The 23,001-nt window shown below is 44.2% G+C and overlaps 1 protein-coding gene across 2 annotated transcripts in view; it reads right to left on the bottom strand.

Moving 5' to 3' along the window:
* The window catches only part of hs6st1a (heparan sulfate 6-O-sulfotransferase 1a), a 69,856-nt gene extending 47,925 nt beyond the window's left edge, over positions 1-21,931 (bottom strand). For both annotated transcript variants that reach the window (XM_069661447.1, XM_069661448.1), the window contains exon 1: positions 21,084-21,931. In XM_069661447.1, coding sequence (XP_069517548.1) covers positions 21,084-21,583 — 500 coding nt within the window. In that variant the 5' untranslated portion in view covers positions 21,584-21,931. The remainder of the gene's footprint in view (positions 1-21,083) is intronic.
* Positions 21,932-23,001: the final 1,070 nt, after the last annotated feature.

Below are 23,001 nucleotides of genomic sequence, written 5' to 3'. Positions count from 1 at the left end.
ACCTGCATATACAAGTATTCAAGATGTTAAATAACAGGTAGAAAAAATAAATTAATGAAAAGAGTTTGGTTCCACCCCAAAGTAAACTTGGAAAGAAGTTAAAAAAGACGACACATATTAAACCTTTCCATGTTTATCGCTAGCCTGTTAGCAACTGGTTGCTAATTCACACAACCAAAAAATACGAAGCAACATTAGCATCTATCTGGAGTCATGTTGCCATCGAATGACTTAACCCGCCTTTTATCTGTTTTCTTCTCCACTAACATTCCTTTGGTAAACATGAAGCTAACTAGCTAATAAATACTCCAACGTGCTAGCTAAACGTTAGCTGAGTCTGTTTGCTGTAAGGTGCTGAACAAGTGGTGTAAAGTGGCTTTATCAGACCTTTTTGGTTAAAGAAGCGTCATGTGTGTGGAAACAACACAGATGAAAGATGTGGGAATGAACAGTGAATTTGTGGGTGAGAAAACCAAAACAACGAGCTACAAGGTGCTAACAGGCTTCTCCGTTCCCATTGCCAGTGGAGTATACTTGGTGGTTAGGTCTTTATTGTATCTATTCCTCATTCAGTCTGTTTATCAAACTTGGCACCAACAAATCTGGAACGATGTTCGAGCGCTGCTCGGATGGAGACGAGTTGATGAGATTACAAGGAGTCGCAGAAGTTACCGAGGGGCGGAGATTAGCGCGTTGACACGGGTTTTGTGTTCCCATCAATGTCGATCGGAGCTGAGGCGATAATTACCTGGGTCTACTGCAGAGTCATTTGACCCGGGTCTGAATGCCGATTGTAGCCTTTCCCATTAAGCAAAAAAGCCAGGTGTTAGCAGTTTTTTGCCCAGTGGGAAAGCGGCTTAAGGTAATCATTCTGTGGATTTGTCACTTAGATCAACCTTGTTTACAAACAAGGAGTAATTTGATCAATTGTTTACATAAAAAAATGATTAAAGCAGCTTTAATACATCATTAGTATTAGTACTAGTACTGCCACTATTTGTATCACAGAAAGACAAGTTTGAGAGGTGTATGTTTGTCTCAGTGCTGCAGCCTTCCTGTCTCTCTCTGTCTCTCCCTCTGCTCTGGGACTGCACGATGAATCATATAACGAAAAGGCAATTCAATACTGACTGCTGCAATTTTCAAAAGCACCTGAGGCTGTCAGTTTTTTTTTTTAGTTTTTTTTTATTAAAAGCAAAAAAACATTTCAGACAGCTTCCTACTCAACTTAATTTGGTGCTGTGAAGAATCTGCTGGCCGGTAGACAAAGACGCATGCAGGAGAAAATCCCCTCGGTTCATTGAAACCAAGCAAATCCTAAAGCATCGCCTTCTCACCAATCCACTCTCGTTTCAACATTGGGCATTATTTCGGAGCGGGGAAATTTGCAATTAAGCGTGGAAAAAATCTGTGTCGAAGCGCGACGCTGCTCGTGCCAATGTGCACAATACAGGAGTGAAGAAACTATGATGTGTTTTTCAATATTGCACAGGCCTCATCCTCGGGCGTCTGCTGCCCTTATGCAACCTGACAGACCTCTTTAATGCGATATGAAACAAACAACGCGTTTTAATCGCTGCCGTGTATGACACGTTTTTGATCCTTTGGCTTTTGTTTTTTGATCAACAACCGACTTTGTTTGCCTGCCAAAGCGAACGCACTGGCAACAGGATTCAATTTTGGAGATGTGAGGGAAAACAGACAGGTAGAGATGTCAAAGGGTCGGATTTGAAGTTGGAAAAACAGACAGCTGCTTTTCCGAAAACACCGACGCAAGACGAGTCGGAAACAAAAAACACGTATTTTAATGATGAAAACTTCGACTCATCACGCAGGGTTTCATTATCATGATAATGCCGTCAGAAGCGATGAATCAAAGGAGTGTTTATCCGAATTTTGCGGCCGGGGGGTTTGCTGTAAAAGAAAGTTGTAAAGGGCATTGTAACGGACCCCCGTGTGCAGTTGTTCACTTGAAGCACTTCAGACAAGGCTCCAAAAGGCCAGAACAGCATGTCCGACCTTTTCACCCCAACCCACACACACACACAGACACACAAACAGTCTCTGAAACGCCAAAAGGGCTGACCTCTTTACGCTGATTAACATTCCTTGGATGGAGGAGGGGAAGATGAAGAGATACTTTCCCTCACCTTCTTGCCCTCTGTTTTTTTTTTTTACTCCACCTCTGCTTTCCAACCTTTCAGTCCATCTCTCCTTCCTCTCTTTCTTTCTGTTTAGCTACTTGGAACCTAATTATCCCTCCCTTCCAATTTCCTCCTCCATGCCGCTGCCTTTATTAAGCTCTTTCTCCATCGGTCTCACTCCATTTTCTCCCGCTGTAAGGTTAATGTGTCTGTGCATGTACGTGTGAGTGTGTTGTCGAGGCATGTCGAGGCAGGCACCGTTACTCAACCAGACTGACTCACCACATTGGACCGAGCACGTAATTCCTACACACGCTGATTCGGGCTGATGAATATGCTCTCGTTCCGGCAATCAGAATAGTAAAAACAAGAAAAGGAAAAAGGGGTGTTTCATTAACTGCTCCACACCTCCGCTGCTTTATTAAGACCTGTGACTCACGGATGTCCCCACACCTGCTCGCTCAAAGCCTTTTGTGGCTGCTGGTGTGCACCGGCACGTGGCAGCGTGTGTGTGTGTCCGCGGTGTAAAGCGATGCCCAATAAAGATTGGGAGTGTGGACATGGTATTTGACTCTCGACACCCAAACACGGTTTGCGAGCTGCACATTTTCATGCCTATATTTTTGTGATGGATTCTCAGTGGGGACCATTACTGCAGCAGGAAAGTGTGATTGTTTGAGGCTTTTAGTTTGAAATATGGAATTTTGACTCGGCCATGGTGCTACATTTCTCTATGCTTTAACTCTTAACACCATTTACAAACAAAGGGGTGAGAGAATATTTGAAACCTAAAGTATATTTCACAAAATACAGCTCACACGTTACCAGATATGATTAACACTTGTCTGTCAAATATCACAAACATAACAGAGGCTGAATTTATCAGTGAGCTTTTGTTTTGGATTGCATGATATTGCAAGTGTTTCTTCTGAAGTTGCAGCTGTAATTCAGTTACAGCTTCTGTTAGCTGCATTTGTGTCTCTTAACTTTTACCGTACAAAAAAGGTTAAAAAAAAAAATTGTTGCATTTTTGGGGACTTTTGCTGTTATTTGATAGGCCAGCTGAAGAGAAACGGGAGACGTGGGGAGTAGAGAGTGGGGGATGACATGCAGCAAATGCTCGTCAGACTGGGAGTCGAGCCTGCGTTCAAGTGCGTCGAGGACTGAGGCCTCTGTACACGGGGCGCCTGCTCTACCAACTGAGCTAAACCAGCGCCCCACAAAAGGTACATTTAAGGTTGAATGCATATCAAACTAAAGCCCTTTTTACTTTGCAGCTCCCCCTTCAGCGCCGTAACGAAGCTCCGCCGTTATGCCGTCTTTGCCATTTTACATTGCACCAAGCAACGCCGGCGTAAAGCTGTCCCAGTGTGTGCGCAAGGTCTAAACAATCCAAGCATACTTTATGTACAAATGCCGTTTCGCCTCTGTTACTTCATCCGATGCCGGCTCAGAGGCGGAGCGGCGTCGCCCCCATCATTCTGCCTCTGTGCCTTTAACAGAAAAGAGATGTAACAGACGCGTAATAATCCCGCCTTGAACTGGCAATCTCAAATGGTTGATATTACAAGCCCCTTTTACACTAACTACTTTTCCCTATCTGGCGTGTTCAAAGCTTTGATAAAAACAATGTAACAGCTGTTGCTAAAATAATAACAATAACATGTACAACACTTTTCTTAACAAAGTTATAAAGTGCTTTACAAACAGTTTAAAGTACATTACAATTTTAAATAAAATGGATATTCTGCATCTGTTGTTCCTTGTCTGGTTTTATGTGTTTCTGAAATGCTGTTTTAGAGTTTTTGTAACTTTGTAATGTTGTGCTATCGTGGAAATCGTCTTTGTGGAAAAAGAGATGATAATTAGAAGAGGCTTCCAGGTTAAAAAAAAGTTTCAAAATAAAGTTTTCTACTCCTACAAACTGGTTCAGTTCGAGCTCAAACACTGAATTAATCAACTGAAACATGTATTACATACTTTTTGATGAGCAATTGAAAGTAATTCTTAAAGCTGAAGTGTAAAAAGACGACTTTGTGTGTCTTCATTTTATGTCTTTCAATTAAACTGTTTCGGTTTTAGAATTCGTTATGAAAAAAAAAGAATCAATTTAAAGACATTTCCTTAAACATTTTTACCATTTACTGATTTTAAAAAACACCATGAAGAAAAACTAATTTGAAATTTTACTTTTTAAGAGAAACAAGGTAACTCGGGCCTAAAATGAAAGCATCTCAACCTCCTGTGGCCACATCCTGAGGAACAGGAAAGGTGTATATCTTTATCTAGCTTCCTGGTTTCAACAAGCACTCGCCGTGATAAATGCTCCTACCTGAACCTGATCTCTTATTAGTGATAAAACATAAAAAACCTGCTTGTTGGACAGAAAGGTTAAAGTCTCTCATACCTGCACTCCCACACAAACAAGGTGAGTCATAAGAGAAGGAGAAATCTCCTCCTTCATGCAGCAACAACACAAACAGACCGAGCGAGCGACACACGGAGCGTGACAGACTCTCAGTTATGACTCCTGACTTGAGGGAGGAAAACAAATAAACGACAGAATAATGAAGAGACAAAAGCCGGATGAAAATGAAAAGCAACCTGGCACACCTACGAGCGATGCATCTTTACAAGTCAGGCGAGCGTGTGTACAAGACCACACAACCACATGTCGGTGTATAAAAAAAAGAAGTGTGCATATCTGTGTGTGTTTGTGTGCAGCTGAGTGCGAGCCAGACTCCTGCTGAGAGGGGAAGCAATAGCAATTCCCACTGACCTGAAAACTCGCTCGCCAGCCACCTCAAAAATACAGAGGGATGGGAAAAAGACGGAGAATGTCAGCGAGCATGAAGGCGGCGAAAGTGTGGACGGCAAGATGTAGAAATGTGGGCTGTGGAGACGATTTCATAACACACACACACACACAAGCGTGCGCACACACAGGTGCAGTGAGGGATTACGGGAAGGAACAGGCCTTAAACACCTCTTTGTGTTAACATAAAGAGATTGAAAGAAAGACGGATGGAAAGAAAAAGGAGGACAGGATCATGTTTGCAGCGTCTGCACACACCCAACAGCGCGAAAACAACAACACACAAAAAGAGTGTGTGCTGAGAATGACTCCGAGTGTGTAGCAGTGTGCGAGTGTGTCCCTGCTTTTCGCTTTTGTGACTCCCGAGGTTCCCCGCGGTCAAGAGCGGATCCTCTTTCTCTCTCGTGCCCTCTTTTCATACACTCGTTCCCCCCTTCTTTTTTCATACACTCACTCCTCGTCCCCTCCCTCTCTTTTAGCGCGGCGCTGAATGGCCCCCTCTTTTCTGATGAGTGACTGATGAATGGAGGAGCTCTTTGAAGTCAAGAGTCACAGCAAGGCCGGTCAAGCGCGAAGAGATGCCCGGACAAAAGACGGCAGAGAGGGAAGGAGAGAAAGGAAGGAAGGGAGGAAGAAAATGGGCGAGGGGGGGGGAGACGGTGCAGGGGGTGCATTCAGCGAGGGAAAACGTCAAAGAGCGAACATCCATAAAGTCAGCGAGGGACAGAAGCTGGATGTGTGCGGCGGAAAGTGAGTGTGTGACAGAGAGCGAGGTCTGCACTTTTGCATGAGTGCCTCAGAGTATTTGCATTGTGGCGCCCAACATGCAAAAAGGCAAACATCACGCGAGAGGGAAGCAACCCGAGTCACGACGGAGTGACATCTTCCTGGAACTGGACGTCCGCGGGGACCAGCAGGAGGTCTTTGGGTTTCCAACGGGGCCTCGAATGCCTCTTCTCTCCCTCTTTTATTGCTATGGACACAGCAGGCAAACAGATTGCTTATGGGATTGATTTATTTGAAAGATGACTTCCTGTTTAATCGCTTTAGGAGGTTTTCTTGTTGTTTTTCTCAGCGTTACAGTCATTGTTTTGGTTTCCTGCTCCCTTCTGCAAATGGTTAGCCTCTTTGTCTTACAACCCTGTATTTTTCAGTTGTTAACTATCTAACTGTTTTAAACATGTCACTCCAAACCCCCCCAAGTAAAGAGGAATAGGAATTTCCCCTTTTTTAGGATGTCAATGAGGATATTTTCTAAATGACTTTCCTGGTTAATGAACGCAGCAAAAAACAACGACAATATCCTCAGGGAACATGTCTGGGCCCGTTTTGTTTTTACAATGACACATTCACCTCTCAGAGCTTCTCCGTGCTTATAAAAAAAAACTCCTTGGCTGTTGTGGGAAACTTTTGAGCTCGCACTAACAATGTCTTCTTGGCTTTCTTGGGCTGACACCCGCCTCTGTGCCTGTGTTTGCTACAGAGAATGAGAAATATAGATGGCAGCAGCAACAGCGGCAGCAGCAGCAGCAGCGTGACAGCCATCCAGACGGCTGTTTGATTTGAGTTATTGTTTTGGTTTGATTTGTCCAGTAATTAGAAGGAGAGATACTCAGCCAAGTCGAATTTTTCACAACAAGCAAAACTCGGAGACGATAATTCAACTAACTGAGACCGTGATGCAGCGGATAGTCACTGATTTATCCACAAGAGACACATTGCTGTATTTGTATTGTGAGGAGGGATCGTTGGAACCGGCCTGTCTTCAATCACATACATCTAAAGCTGCTTTTACACCAACATCTTTCTCTCTCGCCTTTAAAGTTCCTCTGCTTTTGCTTGACCACGGAGCAAAGCCGTCCCGCAGCACAGTGTGGCTGCCTATTAAATACATGCAAACTCACAATCCTGTTATACTTTTAATGTGAATGCTGTGTTTCTACGGTGAAGATAAAATGCTCACTTTCCCAGGGGCATCCAAATTGTCATTCTTGCTAGGGGTGGGACAATATATTAGGGATAGGCCGATTATCGGACGGGCCTATTATCGGTGCCAATATTTGGCATTTTGACGCATATCGGCATCGGCCTTTTTTTTTTTTTAATTAAATTTTTTTTTTAAATCTTTTAAAAAACTTTTTTTTTTATTCGACGGCCGATAAGAGATCAATTTAAAACTGGGTTATTTTGGCTCTGATGCATATGCTTAAAAGCATTTAAACAAAGTTAAGTGTTGGAGTTTGTATTATTCAAAATTTTGACGCCAATATTTTCACTTTTACTGCAAATGAATATCGGCTTCAAATATCGGTTATCGGCCTCCTTGACTACTAATTATCGGTGTCGGTATCGGCCCTGAAAAAACCATATCGGTCTATCTCTACAATATATCGTCGACACCAAATTGCGTGAATCAATACATTAATTACTGCACTCTACTCAGCATTCAGTTGATCAGATATTGTGATGTATCATTATACGGCTATCTTGCAATGTATCAGTTATCGCAAAATCGCTGTATCATGATATTATCATGGGCCACGTATCGTATCATGAGTTGCCCTGCGGTTCCTGAACATCAGAGGATATTTGCATGAATTTCTTCCTTTCCAACCAATGAGTGATTCTGAGTCTTGTCGTACTAAATGAACAACGGTTTCGTTTTTGGTGATCAATGTTCAAGTATCGACATACGTAGGTATTTCTAAGCGTAACCCAAAAGGCAGCTGGACTTAGCTGAAGTTCTTGAAGACGTTTCACCTCTCATTTGAAACGCTTCTTAAATTCTAAACTGACTCGTGGACAGAGCTAGAAATATAAGCCTTATATTTTCATATATATATGCACAAGCCATATGCTTATATTTCTAGCTTCGTCCACCAGCCTCTGATAACTCATCCAGTCGGCAATGCACAAAAACAAGCTGCAGAATAGAAGTTAAGATAAAGAGATTATCTACACTCGGCTGTCCTGTTTTGACCTCGTTGCGTGGTTGTTGATAGTGTGCGTTTAGTATGAAGACAGCCTTAGTGGGTCTCTTCTCTTCCTGTTAAACTCTAAAACTCAGATCTACGTGCGTGTTGGGACAACTTTAAGGCTAAATGTGAAATATTCATATATATTTTGAAACTTTTTCCGAGTACTCATCTTCTGAATGTGACAACATTGTACTTTCCGCATGCGTAAGAGCTCCTCAAAGTGATCTAATAGTTGTTCCTGCATTTATCCGACAGTCTAACATAAAGTATGAAAAACGGGAGCTGCTGGAGGTTTAGTTTTTTCTGCATGACACGTTGACAGACAACGGAAAGCTGTCGGCAGTCATTGTAAAGATGGTGAGGGATCAAACTGGTGATGTCACCGTTACAAGAGTACTTCCTAAACTTCTCTTATCAGATATTAAAGCAGATTTTTATAAAAGTTAAGGAGCTGAACAGGTTTGAAAGCCAGCTTCTCTTGTATTCTCTTTGTAATTGTGCAATAACCCCAAGACCAACCATTTTTCTGTCGGTGCACACGAGGAAAAAGCAGACTAAAAAAAGAGGGCTTCTCTATAATACAGTTCCCCCGGGAGAGAGAGAAGAGCGAGAGAAAGAGAGAGAGAACGCTGCACTCCTCCCGTGTTTATCTCAATCTCACATCGGATCAGATCACTGGCGGATAAAAGCACTTCCTGACACATCACTTCCTCTCTCTGGAGGACGCCGACACGCGCTGGGAACCCAAAACGACGCGGTGGTGGCGGGGAGGATGAAGAGGAGGAACTTTTTTTTTTTGACGGAGAGAGGCACGGGGAGAGAAAAGCAACCAAAGGTGGAAGGGGGGGGGGGAGTGAAAGTGGAGAGAAAAGAAAAGGTGAAACCTACATAATCGTGGCCCAGATCCACAGTGCTGTGTGGGGTGAAGAGGAGGAGGAGGAGGAGGAGGCAGTGAGACAAGGAGGTGAAGAGACACTAAGAATAGTATAACTGGATTAGCTTTAACACTGACCTTTATTCAGCAGGGTGACACTCCCTCATCTCTCATTTGCTCCTTACTGCCGTTACAAGAGAAGCTTGTCCTACTTTTTAAACGTTCAGTTCGGCTCATCAAAGAGCTGCGTTAAGATTTCCAGGTGAGGACACTTATCTGTTTAACCCTTGTTTGGCTGGATCTGCTCCTCACACAGAGGCCACAGCAGCAGACGTTTTAATCACATTATTAACAATGGCTTTACAAGATGTAATAAATGCGTCATAAAACATGGCAGCCAACTATTTTGCGAGCTATAAAGACAAATGTCTGCAGCAAAATCTGGTCATCTGGAGTTAATCTCCATTAATTCCTTTTATTTTTAAATTAAAACTCACTGCAGCTGCCTGGTGAACATGCTCTCTGCAGGCTCGAGTCAGTATTTAGCTTGGAATAACAAAGCAACACAACATACAAGAGGATGGTGGACACCACGGTCAGAGCTGTATGACTGTTGGGTTTTGGGGGAGTTTGAAATGGGACAAATTTACACTTCACTGTTGGTAAATTAAGTCCATCTTGTTGTCCAATTTTAAGGCTACAGAAAGCCATGGCCGTTTCCTGGGCTGCATTGGCTCACCTGTTCGACCAATCAATGCACATTTACTCCTGGACCAATCACAGCCCAGGGTTTGTCTTGTGCTCAGAGTTCCTACTCTAAAGCAGCAGCAAAAACATTTTAACGTCGGTCCAAGGACAACGATGGTTCAAAGTTCTTGCAATGCAAACATAAGAAAGAGGAGCGACGTCCTCCAGCTGTTCTTAGGAATATGAAAAGATGCTAAAAGGAGAAAAACAGGAGCCTCAGGGTGCTGACCAGGCGAGGTGGAAGAAATCTCGTTTAAAAATCACACCGCTAAAAACTAAAAAAATGTTGAACAACTCGTTTGTTCAATCTTTGTGTTTTGGGCGGTTCTTAATTTCCCAGCGCAGGTGAAACGTCACCAGCTCGACAGAGGAGGCACTTAAACTAGGAATGCACGATATTGGATTTTTTGCCGATATCCAATATGCCGATATTTTCCAACCCTTTTGCCGATTTCGATACAGATATATTAGGCACGTTTGTTTCCACCTGCAAAGAACATCAAGTCTCCCCTGTAGTGGAACTGATATCATGCCTACTGTTATTGTAGTGGCCCACTGGCAGATGCAGAAATAACATACGGTGCTTTATAAAATGTACACACTCACTGGGCAACATAAGAAAAGTACTTAAACTTAGGTTATATACAAAATGCCATATTTATTTGTATGTGACATTTTCTTCCAAAATAAAACTGTAATATTCAAACTTAGACAGGCTTGGATGACGCTCTCCCTCAGACAATCCTGACAACTCGGGCAAATTTTACCTGTTGCACAGAACAAATCAACCTTGCTGTCCGTTTCTGAAACTTTGAAAATCTGCCATACTGCAGACATCTTGCACTCTTTTTCACGCTTGACGGAAGAGGCGAGTTAATGTCTTAGCAACACGGCATATTAGGAATAATTAAAGAGTTGTTTTATTGTCGGAAAATATCGGCAGAAGAATGATATATCTGCCGATGCCAATATGCCATTTTCATGCCATCATCTGCAGATACCGATAATGTGTCGATAATATCGTGCATCCTGAACTTTAATGGTGGAACCTGAACAGCTGAAAGACACTGTCCATTGACTCTCATTAGTGCATGAGCTATGTAGCATTATCAAGAAAACAAACAGTAACAGTAATGGGGGGCTGAAGTGGCAGGGATAGGAATGCAAAGCAAGTGCTTGGCTATAGTTGCCAGCTGCTGCCAGCTTGTTTAGATATATTGTTTGTTTCAAAGCTTTCAAAAAGCGAATTCTTATTTAGAAGGGATTAAAAAGAATTTAAAAAAATTTGAATAGTGATTTTTGGCATCGATTACCTTGGCAACCATTGAAGCTTCAAAGCGTTCGGGTATGTCAAGCTAATGTTTCCAAGATCAAAAGTTAACCTTCAGACTGCCTCATTTATATGTGTACAAACACATTTGATGAAGCTCGGTACAAACGTGTCATGTTGATCTTTGTGTTTCACCAAAACAGCCCAGAATTTAATCGTAAAAATACCCAGAAGTTAAATCAAATACCGACAGAAAAACACTTTTACATGTTTCTCCTCACATCCTCCAGCCCCGAGGAGGAGAAAGCCTGAGCAGCAATGAAAGTAACAGAGGCACTTTTCATCTGAGGTTTACCGTGGAGTCACAAACACACACACACACTAACACACACAAACATCAAATAACCATACAGACTTGTGAACACATATCACACAGGCCACACTTTCACACGGCAAGCAACCGGACACATGCAACCACTGCTTGAATGCACAAATGAAGGCAGAGGACACACACACACACACACACACACACACACACACACACACACACACACACACGGAGAACATGCGCAGCTTCAAAATGGAGCAACTCTGGTGATCCACAGCTCTGCCCTAGAGCGAAGCAGACAAACCAAGTGTAGCAGAACGAGGAATCTCTACCTTTTCTGTCTTTCCATGAATGGCATCAGCACTTTTCTGCTGGGATTCACACATGTGCAAACACACACACACACAGACTAAAGACACTGAAATGCTGGGATGCCGTAATGGACTGAAAAAGAGAAAGGAATGATGGGAAAAAAAGGATGCAGACACAACACTATCATTCATTCTCTTTCTGGGTAGAAGTTAGCCTACTGTGTGTGAGACAGTCCCAATCAGTTAAACCCCGCCCCCTAATTCAAAGAGGCAGTATGGGATTTGCATTTTTCCCACAATTCAATTAACACGCCTGTCAGCCTCTCCTGTGCGTTCACATGCCTCCTTCAGCCGTCTCCCCGACGCACACACACAAACGCGCTCTCACAGACGCACATCAGCCTCATGAATAGATGCATTTAATCATAAAACACACGCATGTAGAAAATTGATGCGTTTGTTTGTTTGTTTACGAGGCGTTCGGGGTTCAGGCTGACTGATGGGGAGAAGCTGCGGGGGCCACCTCCTGTCTGGACTTGTCACATTCAGGGACATGAAAAGACAGTGCTGTTAATGGATGCAGCGAGCAATCCATGGGGATGTCTCTCTCTCTTTTCTCTCCGTCCTTCTCAGAAGAAGGGAAGGAAGGAGAAGGCCGGGAGTGCCATCAAAGAATAGACCACCCTGAGGTTGTGGGTGTTAAAAGAAAGACAGACACTCAGGGTCGATATGCAGCGAGAGACCAGATGATAGAGACAAGGCCAAACCGGATTTAGAAAGCAGGAAGTGGGATCAGCGGCAGACGCAGTGACTTTGCCGCGGGGCCGGCTAATGACTTCAGCTAGCCTCTTGTCTGATTAATAGCCTGTAATCCCATTCTCATGGATAGCATACCATAGCATTCCCCAGCACCACTCATTAGCCACTGTGGAAATGTCCACTAATCAGTCAGTGTCTTTCTAGCTAGCAAGGCTAACGCTAGGCTAGGCTAATCAATAGGCAGTAATCCTGTTGGCGGGGCTGCTGCAGCGTAGCGCTCCTCATTACCAGCCATAGAAATGTCTGCTAATCATTCTCAGCACGGCTATTTGTCCACAGGGCCGCAGAATCACTGTGATGCTGCGTGTGTGTGTGTGCGTGTGTGTGTGTGTTGGGGGGCTGACATTTGACAGTCGGCGGCAGAGGGTGGAGGAGACAGAGTGACACACAGAGTCACAGAGGCTGTGTAATGATTAAGAAACACATCACTCTTGCCTCTCTCTCTCTCTCTCTCTCTCTCTCCGGCCTCTTGGCTGAGCGTACAGCCGGACCGCTCTGGAGAGACTCTGCTGCATGTCTGCGTCATTCAAGTTTTATCAATCAATGAAAAACCCACTCCGATCCATAACGGCTGATCAATAATGAAGGCTCGCGGGCTTCAGCATACGCCGATAGAGACGGTCGTCAGCGGTCAACGGATCCCTCTCCTTGTGCTGTCTTTAAAGAGCGCTGAGGTGAAACAGCTGGGGCAAATCAATGGTGGAAGCAGCCTTAACACAACTTGACCTTACGGGCTTAATGTTGACCCCTGACAATAAGCATTTTTTTTAAACACACACAGTTTCGCATCCCTAAATATCTCCAGTCTCAGTTGTCTGTTGCAAAATGGCCGCAGACAGTGGAACTAAAGCCCTGTGTGTGTGTGTGTGTGTGTGTGTGTGTGTGTGTGTGTGTGGGTAGCGTGGGGCCCTATAGAGGTATCCACATATCCTACTGAGCTATAGTCTCTCCGCTCTGAATTGCGAGGCTGTGTTGTACGTTTCAGTGACCTGAGGCTGAACCTGGGTTGAACTCTTGTATTGGAGGGGAAGCAGCGGTGGAGCTGAGAGGCCTGTCAACACTCGCTGCGAGCTACTAGAGAAGAAGAAAACACATAGGGGCCATATCTCACCCTTTTATGTGTGAGATTGCGTGTGAGGCGGCCCTCCTTTCACTATTCTGTGAAGGGCAGGGCATGAAACTTGAAGATCGGCTTGCTTGAGTGCATTATCTGCTTTTGGTTGGCTGATTTAGTGATGCGTTTAAGGCAAATGTTTGAGTGAGTCATTTAGAAATTCGGTGGGAACAGCTGCATTTAGTGAGATTTTATTTTTATTTATGTAGAACAAACATCTATTACGTCAACAAGACGGAGCAACAAGTTCCCTGTGTTGGAAATGTTCCTGCAAAATGTCTCTAGAAGCTCTTTTTACGTTCAAATGTTGAATGATTCATTGGTTAATTAACAACCTGTGGGACGTGACCCCCACCGTGGACTTGGACGTTGATACATTTAAGGGATTAAAACGAATGGAAAGAATGAATCATGCACTAAAAGAGTACGCAAGGAAAAATGGTGTATTGGTTAAGCTGGTCCCAGTTGGACAACTTTGTTTTAGGGGTTCAAGTATGAAGTCAAACAAAGGTCAAAGAGATTTTGAGCCTGCCAAATCATTTCCCAGCCTGCAGTTGTATTTCACTTTTTGTGCGCACGAAGAATTTGCATGCAAGTGTCTAAATTTGTGAATGGGTAAAAAAAAGAATTGTCCTCACATTCAAGTTTGTGAATTGTAAATAAGTTTTGCAGGTGTAGAAATATTTTGTGCTCACAGAAAAGATTTGAACAGAACAAACAGAAATGTGTTTTTGTAGCTGTAGAAACTATTTATGTACGTGGACATACTAAAAGAGTCTGAGTCACGGACACACAAATTTCCTATCTGCACGTGTGAACCTGAAGTTACAAGGTATAATTTACAAGCACTCATTTTGACCCTTTCTTTACACCTCAGCTAACTGGCCAATCAGCTCGCCTCCACGTTGTCCACTAACCATCCAATCAGAAAAGGCTAAACTGTCCAATCAGGGTGCACCCGATTCTAGCATGCACGTTCATGATGGCCGCCAACAGGTTTATTATGACGGAAGAGAGGTGGAGACGAGACAGTCAAAAACCCGCTAACACCCCGGGCTTTTTTGCTTAAGGTTTGCTTAAGGTTACAAGCAGCATTCACACCTGGGTCAAATGACTCTGCAGTAGACCCGGGTAATTATCGTACAAACTCCGTGTTGACACACTAATCTCTGCCCCCTTTCCGGCGCGATGCTCTGCTCCGTCTGTAACTTCTGCGACTCCTTGTCATCTCAGCTACAAATTCCGCCCGTCCTCGTTCAAGCAGCGCTCGAACATCGTTCCGAATTTTTGTGCGCCGAGTTTGATAAACAGATTGAATGAGTAAAAGATACAATAAAGACGTAACCACCGTAACATCTTCACTGTTTACTAACCCTGTCTCTGGCACGGTTGTGACGTCAGACGGTGACGCAGCAGAAAAGAGACCGAAAGGAGGATACTTCACTTGCAATGGGAAAAGAGACAATCTGTGTTTATAAGCGGGTCTTCCCAGGTCTGAAAAACCTGCGTCAACACGCTAAATTTAGGTGGGAAAGGGGTATGGGGTAACATGTAATGTTAGGCACTGCTGGAGCGAAGTGTCTCTGTCGGTCATGTGGCACCGACCGCTGTGCAAAAACAACTTTATAACATGAGAGCCGGTAAGCCTAATATTAAGTTTAGTATTTTACTGAATGTAAGACAACATAAAGTGATTATAAATGATGCAATTGATTTATTTTGTGTCTATTTAAAGTCCATTAATCTACTAACACTTACAGCTCTAAATGCTGATAAATAATCCATTCAGAAAAAACATGTTCGCTAATTTATTACCAAAAATATGAACTTGAATGCCTCTCTGTTTGCCCATTCCTCACACCCTTAATTTAACATAAATCAGCCACAGTGTTAAGACGCCGCTGGTAATCCCAGTTAGAGCCTGGTTTCCACTAAGACCAGCAGGCTTGTCCCGTCAGCGAAGGCGATTTGAGCCGGGTAAAGGGGCAGGGAATAACCGGCTGGAGGGGATGTGGGAATGATCGTTGGGAATGCTGAAACATTCGCAGTCGCGGGATGAGCGGACGTAACCGGCTTTGGAGCGCCTGGCCGCCAGCGCTTAAACCCGCCTAATCTGATTGGATTAACACCAACCTGCCTGGCTACACATGAGCGCACGCACACACTAATACGGACACACACATACACACATTAGTTCTATATGCCAATCAGCCTCTGCAGCTTCCTGGAGTTCATCTGGATTCAGGGTTGTGCTGGTTGACTGGGCTGGCTGATGGCACCATGCTGGGCGGCCGCATGCACGCGCATCCGCTCTCACGCCACACACACACTCTCACACACACACTGAGCCATCTTAGAGTGCAGTGATTTGTGCCGTGAATCTGAAACAGACCCATTGAAAGCACAGTAAAGCCCAATGCTTGACAACCGTGCTAATTGACTAGCCCCCTCCCCAGCAATGAAACTAAACGTTTTCACCCCTCCATCTTTTATCTCTTCAATCACTCCCTGACAGCTCTCCTCTTCCTCATATTACTCTTCATCATTTCCATCTCCTCCTCTGTCCCTCTCTCTCCTTGCCCCCCGCTGTTCTACGTCCTTCCCTCCCCCTCTCCCCCCTCCAATACTCATACATGTAATCATTCATTAGAACCAAGGCAGTTGTCCATTAGGCAAAGCAGCCATTTTGGAAATTGCAGCAAATCTTCCATGAAAAGACATTTCCTCTAATGCGGTAGTCACGCTCGGAGGGAGAGGGAGAGAAAGATGGCAAAGGAGAGAAAAGAAGACGAGGGGGCAGAGATGGAGAGAGAGGAGGCGAGAGAGAAAAGTGAAGGAAGGAGGGATGGAGAGATGGAGAGAGAGAGAGAGAGAGCCCTCCGGCCATAAAGCCACCAAGCGGAAAGCAAGCCTGCTGTTTGATTAGAGAGTGACACCATCATGGAGCGAAGGAAGGAAGGAAGGAAGGAAGGACGGAGGGAAAGGATGGGAGGAGAGGGAGGGAAAGTGTTGGAGGGGCGAGCAGAGGGGATGAAGAGGGGGCGGGAGAGAAAAAGAGATGGAGAGAAAAAACAGGCAGTGATTTGAGAGGGCTGAGATAGAGGCAGTAAAATTAGCCCCATCACTTTGCTTGCTAAGACGCTCGATGACACACTACTAGGATTAAAACCAGACACACACACAGACGTGAGATGTGCGCACACACAAACACAGGACAGATGGTATCCCCCATCTGAAAGTGAGGCTCTAATTTGTGTAAAGTGATAGGAACCTCCTTAACCAATTAGAAGCTCCATATCTAAGGCTTTGCATTCGGTGCGTGTCTATTTGTTCCACGCACTCATTAGTGTGTGTGTGTGTGTGTGTTTGTATTTGTGTGCCCCATGGGATCAGTGAGGAACATTAAAACTGATATAAGAGGTGGGAAATGACAAATCCACTGTGAGTGGCGCTCTGCTGAGTACGAGAGTTCTTTTCTCCCACAATGCCACTGTTCATCTCCATCTCATCTCATCACCGATCAAAGCGCGACCTGTCTCTTGCTACCCACCATTCATCTCTCCGCCGCTCGCTGCTACTTAAAGCGCCTTCCTCTAAAGCTGACACATTTGTCACCAGACCAAACTAAGCCTAATCCATCGTAGCACTTTTTTCCCCCCCCTCTCTCCCGCAATTTATGATATAGTGAATATGAAAAAGCACCATGTTCAATCCAATTTCCTAAATGTCTCCAGAAAGTTTTTATGCGCTCTTTAAGTAGACACATTCTTTTTTGTGCTCCACGCAGTGATGAAGAGCCATCTGTAGAATCGATGAATAATGCAGCCATGACAACAGGGCTTGGAAAAGGTTACAGCGTCGATACAAAACAGTTCAGCAGTGGCTCCGGACAGTCGCGGGTGTTTTTTTAATAAGTCACAAAAATGTCAGACTGGCTGCCTCTCTGGGTAACTCAGACTGTATCTATGAGGTAAACATTAAAGCTCCTGTGAGGAGTTTTTCAACGGTTATGGAACGGACTGAAATTAATTCTGATGTCTCTCTATGAGCTACAAAAGCAAACCAGACCATCAGCGGCAAGACTGATTATTTCTATATAGTTATTTTTAACACCTGGAACAGCTGCCGGGGGGGTAGGTGTGCACGCTGCCTTTGTTTACATTTTCCAGAGCAAACATTTTAAGTGAGTGATACATATGAGATTGTTTGTTAAAAACCACCACTGAAGTAAGTACAGGACAAAATCAGCAAAGAGATAAGAGGTAGGGCTTTGTCCACAGGGGGCGCCAAAATCAACACAAACCAAAAGTTCCTCACGGGAGCTTTAAAGGGCCAGTTCGCCGATTTTCAACCTCAGTGCTATCATGCTATCATAAGGAGCTAATGCCATTATGGTAGGACAAAAAATGAAATTTGGCTCTGCGTCTTTGGATGACGCAATCCGCTTCTCCAATGGGCCCTGGAAAACCTCCGCCAGACTACGTAAAACGCGTCATCTGGCTTGCTAAACTACAGTTCCTCAGTCTAGGACGCTCGCCTCCGATGTCATGTCTCCCTCAAAATCGTCAGGTTTGAAATGTAGACTGCAGACCTGAAGATTTTTTTCTCGTCGCAGTTCAGATTTTGTACCCCTCTGAGCCGTTGCCTGCAGTGAAAACGGTAGCATTTCACTCCAGCGTCTCTCGCTGGGCCATTCCTTTCAGAAGGAGGGGGCGCAATGCACGCTGGGTGTTGTAGGAATGTAGAATGGGCGAAACCACAAGCTGTTTGTACAACTTTCTCCACAGCTATGGCGCCAATTTCAAATATCATTGCTTCTATTGATTACAGAGAAAAACAGCTTTGTAGAGCTGAAACTATAAACTAATTAATTACTGTCTTGCTCTAGTTTAAATGACAAAAAACACTTTAAATATCTGAGCATCTTTTGGACTCTTAGTCTGATGCAAGAAGCTATTTCAATTTGGCCAGACTCTCAAAAACTGTATTTTCATGTCATTTTTCTTGAATTGTAAACCAAAAATGTAAACATAATTGTTTGCTGCAGCCCTAAAATGTAAAGTTTTTATTATCAAATGAAAAAGATGAAGTCATACGAGGTTAAGAAATGTAAATTCCAACATTCGTCCTGCATGTTTTCCATCTTCTCCTCGTGGTGGTATTTTAACATCCATGAGGTGTATTTATGTGCATAAATCCAGCTGATGGAAACGGTCCTAATTCACATTTTATTTTTGCAGCATTTCACATGTTTGTGTAAAATTCACTTGACAGCTGGATGCGAGCACAGCTGCAGAGAGATGCTGGATCTCATCACCAGCCCTGCTGCTGCTGCTGCTGCTGAGAAGTCAAAGATTTCTAGATACAAGCCGTTTCCTCTTTTTCAAGTTAACAGCACATCAACTCACCACTTCCTCCACACAGTGGGCAGGTATGTGGTATGTCAGACACGTTAAAACACTGTAAAGCTGTCAGACCACCGGCTGGAGCTGCAGACTGTTTACCTCCGCCACACTGACAATACACACACAGCTGACCTGAGAGCTCTGCGTACGACGCCGCGCCAAGAAATCCTTCACCAGCGTTCTGTAAACACAGATGATCTTTTTCACACTTTCTCCGGCCTCTTCAGCACACTACCACTGCCCTCAAGACAAATGTCCCTAAACAAGCGTTACCACAGTGGGACGAGAAAGACAAACATTAAAAGGGCACGAGGATTTAAACGTGCACGGACCGAACCACATGAGGAGACAGAAAAAGGAGCAAAAATACAAACGGAAAGAGAAAGTTTGCTTCAAGAGTCACTCATTGGAACAATTCCTCCCTGTCCAAGTGAACTGTGTGTAATACGGAGCAGCATTGTTTTTCTTCAGGGTGCTATTAAGCTTATAGTCCCTTGTTTCTCCTGTCAGGAGTGATAGGATAGTCGATTACACCAAAGGCAAGAGATCCTCTACACTGCCTTCCTGTCTCCTTCTGTTGCTGTAGCCTCTTCAGGTGCACACAAACACACACAAACACACACGACCCCGGCTTTGAAAGAGCGCTCACAAAGTGATGAAAGGCTGTTTATCCTGCATCCACTGTGATATCTCAGCTCGCCATGCAAAAACAGCCCGGACACGTTATCACCTCTGACCAGGGGGAACCACAGGAGTCAGGACTGACGCCAGCAGCAAATACCAGCGTTAGTGTGTGTGTATGTGTGCGTGTCCCAGCGGTAATAATCACCCGGATTAGAGCGGAGCCAAACCCCCGCAGGGTCCCCCCTTGCCTCCCCCCCGCCCCGCCGACACAGCCCGGCCCAGCCCTGCCCTGCCTGCAGCTCTGATCCCCACTTTGAGAAGCCATGGGAAGCGGAGCAGACGGCCTGACATCCACACAGATAGGCAGAGAGGCGAAAAACGCTGCTTTTTCCTTTATATTCACACATTTTTCTAACCCCGCTTTGTCCTATTGATCATCCATAGAGAAAATAAAACATTGAACAATCTCAGGCATCACAAAGACACATAACACATTCAACAAGCGTACCCTTTAGGCACAGAAGTGCAGTGAAATGGAAGCTGATACAGCCGTCAATATGTCTGTATGAGGGATGCAATATGCTGAAAACAACAATGGGGAGGCTCGCAGGAGAAATGGGTTATAACTTAATAAGAATGCACGTCGTGTCTGGATACCTCGCAGTCAATGCAAGGGGTTATTACTGAGTGGAAATGCTGCCTGGATGTATCACACTCCCATGCCTGAAATAAATCCAGCCGAATCTCAGCGTGTGATTCCGTGGGAGGGCACCCTGATCGTGGCTCCTATCAACAATTGTCTGAGGCGCTGTTGAACTCCTGTGGCATCTGTGACAGCGCACTGTTGAAACGTCAATCAACATTTGTCTCTCAGCATCTATTATCAACCCACTGCTTCAGGAAGATGCACACAATCGTGGCCTTTCTTCTTTTATTCTGACCCACAACACTGTCCCACCCAGTGAGGAGAAAGATCTTTGATTTACGATACCACAGCGACCAGTTACAGCCTTTAAAATCCTGTGGGATCTTCAATGTGCCTGTGGTGTCTTCAGTTATTTGGGTAAAACCGCATTAAATTGCCTTCTGTTATGTCTTATCTTCTGTGGTGGCACTTCCACATTTTTGTGGTATTAATTGGTCCAAAAACAGCTGCGTACTCGTGTAAATGTTTGATATTTTGTGTGAAGAATTGCCTTAAAATTGACCGTTAGATTAAGTCTACTTTAATTGCCTCTCCAGAGTAATAAGCCTGCATTACACACTGATTTGTAAACCAAACAAAGATGTGTAAGAAGTAGACAGATAATGTTAATAATTCAGTCATGTTAAATTAGTTTGGTTTGTTCTACTTTGATTAGATGTTTAAATCTTATGTAACAGAGTCAGGCTTTACAGCTTTGTGAGTTTACAGTGACCTCAATGTACCTTCCGTAACATTTGTTCTACCATAGCAGAAATTGCTGTAAGCCTCGTCTACAACCACATATAACAACGCAGTAATCCTGTTCAAAAGTTTAGGAGATATAACCCACAAAAATGTGTCAAAAAGTAACAACAGATTCACATTTTTAGACTACAGGTTACAATCTAAACCTCACACTTAGGAATCATTCGTTATTTAGTCAATAAAGCAAACGTGTCCCAGGTTTACCTCAGGTTTTTCTGCTTGTTCTCCTTCTTGTTGAGGACCCCCGGCACACAGTTGGTGAGCTCGGTCCAGTCGGCGTGCAAGCCGCAGCTCCAGCCGGTGGAGAACCGGGAGAAGAGCCAGGTCTCCTTGCGGTTCGGCCGGTAGCAGGTACACTTCTTCTGGCCCGGTCTGCAGTCGCAGGGAACCTCCAGACGGACATTCTGGACCAGGTGCCTGCCGAAGGTAGTCCCCCCGGTTTTCTGGATGTGCAAAAACACGATCACGTCCTCCCCTTTGATTTGGAAATCAATCGTCCTTTCCAGGTCCCTGACGGGGAAGTAGTATTTCTTAACGTAGTGGGGGTCCGGAGTGGGGAAGATGTCCCCCTCGTCTTCCTCCGTGAAATAACCGTGCGGGGAGCCGAAATTGATCACCCCGGGAGCCACGTACTGATAGAGAATCAGCATGAAACACACGGATCCGACGACGATCAACAAGAATTTGCTGCTCCTCTCGACCATGTTCCTTCCCAGTGCGGTCCCTGCAGCACGCTACCATTTCCCAGTCAAGCCGACAACAGGGAGCACGGCGCTCGGCTTCTTCATTCTCGCTCTCCCCCGCCAACAAGGACTCGTTTTCGGGGCTCAGGAGTGGCTTGTTCCGCTTCGAGACGACCGGCGAAGTTGGCTCATCGTTCACCGAGACTGTTCAGCACCGTGAAAGACGCATTGTAACTCGCCGAAGCCCCCCCGTAGCCGACCCTCCCCCGTTTACTTTACTTTGGTTTCCCGTCCACACAACAGGCTCACTGCATCACCATGGAGTTATGTACCCAGGATGCAGCGCGAATCCTACCTTTTCAACCTCGCTCGTTCCCTCTCTCTCTCTGAAAACTGAGTGAAAGGGAGAGTCGCTTTAATTTATTGTTTGACACGTAACGACCGCGTCATCCCACAGTAGCCAATAGCTGGAGGCGTTTGATAGAGAGATAACTAAATAGCTGAAAACTAGATAAAAAGATAGCTGGACAGACAGACAGACAGACATAGATAGATAGATAGATAGATAATATGTAGCCCAAAAAAAGCTTTTCTTTAAATGCTGACTTTGTTTTCTTTTGTGTTATTTATGAAGGTCAGATTTGAACTTAACTCAAATTTGAATTCAAAAGTTAATAATACATTTTTTTGTTCCAGTTTTTGCCTAAAATAGAATAATGTTCATATCAACATCTAATGCTTTCATCTACCTGCTGTCAGGGGCATTAATAATGCATATAGAATTATTTTTTAATTAAATACATAAAATACAAAGTGTATTGTCTTAATTGGTATCCTGTGCATTTTTGTACAAAGCTATTTACCATTCCTTCCTAAATACTTTTGAAAAGACATGGACAACTGTATCAACGACTTAAAAGGATGAAAGACATTATAAAAATGTATCGAGAAATCATGTTTCTTGAAAGCAACATCATGAAATCCGCAGTTTATTCCCTCACCCCAGGTTTCGTTTCCAATCCAACTGAAATAAATTAAAATAGCAAAATAATAAGGAACACAAAATACTAAAACAAATTAGATCTTGTGATGGGTACATTTTGTTTTGTTACAAGGTTACCCAAAGGAACACAAAAGTAGTTAACAGTTTAGTGGCACAAAGCTCCAAACTGAATCGTTTAGGAGGCAGCTCAAATGTCCGATAACCATCATATCAACCACTCCTGGTGCTTCACGTTGTTTATCGCGTTGCTGCCGCTGGTGGTCAGCACTGAGCTCTATTGCTGCTCTTCTTTAATGCAGCCGATCAACTTGTCAGGCATATTTATGTGATTCCCAGCGGCGATTACTGTCGGACATGTTTTGACTAATCACATCCACGAGTGAAAAAGAGAGAGAGACATGTTTGAACTGCTGTATGTAGTTCAGATAAGAAAGGG

Source organism: Semicossyphus pulcher, unplaced genomic scaffold, assembly GCF_022749685.1.
Source record: "Semicossyphus pulcher isolate SPU_LCO1_2020_fin unplaced genomic scaffold, fSemPul1.0.p SCAF_14, whole genome shotgun sequence".
NCBI lineage: Eukaryota > Metazoa > Chordata > Actinopteri > Labriformes > Labridae > Semicossyphus > Semicossyphus pulcher.
The sequence above is the reverse complement of the archived record's forward strand: the minus strand, read 5'-3'. Positions and strand labels throughout refer to the sequence as shown.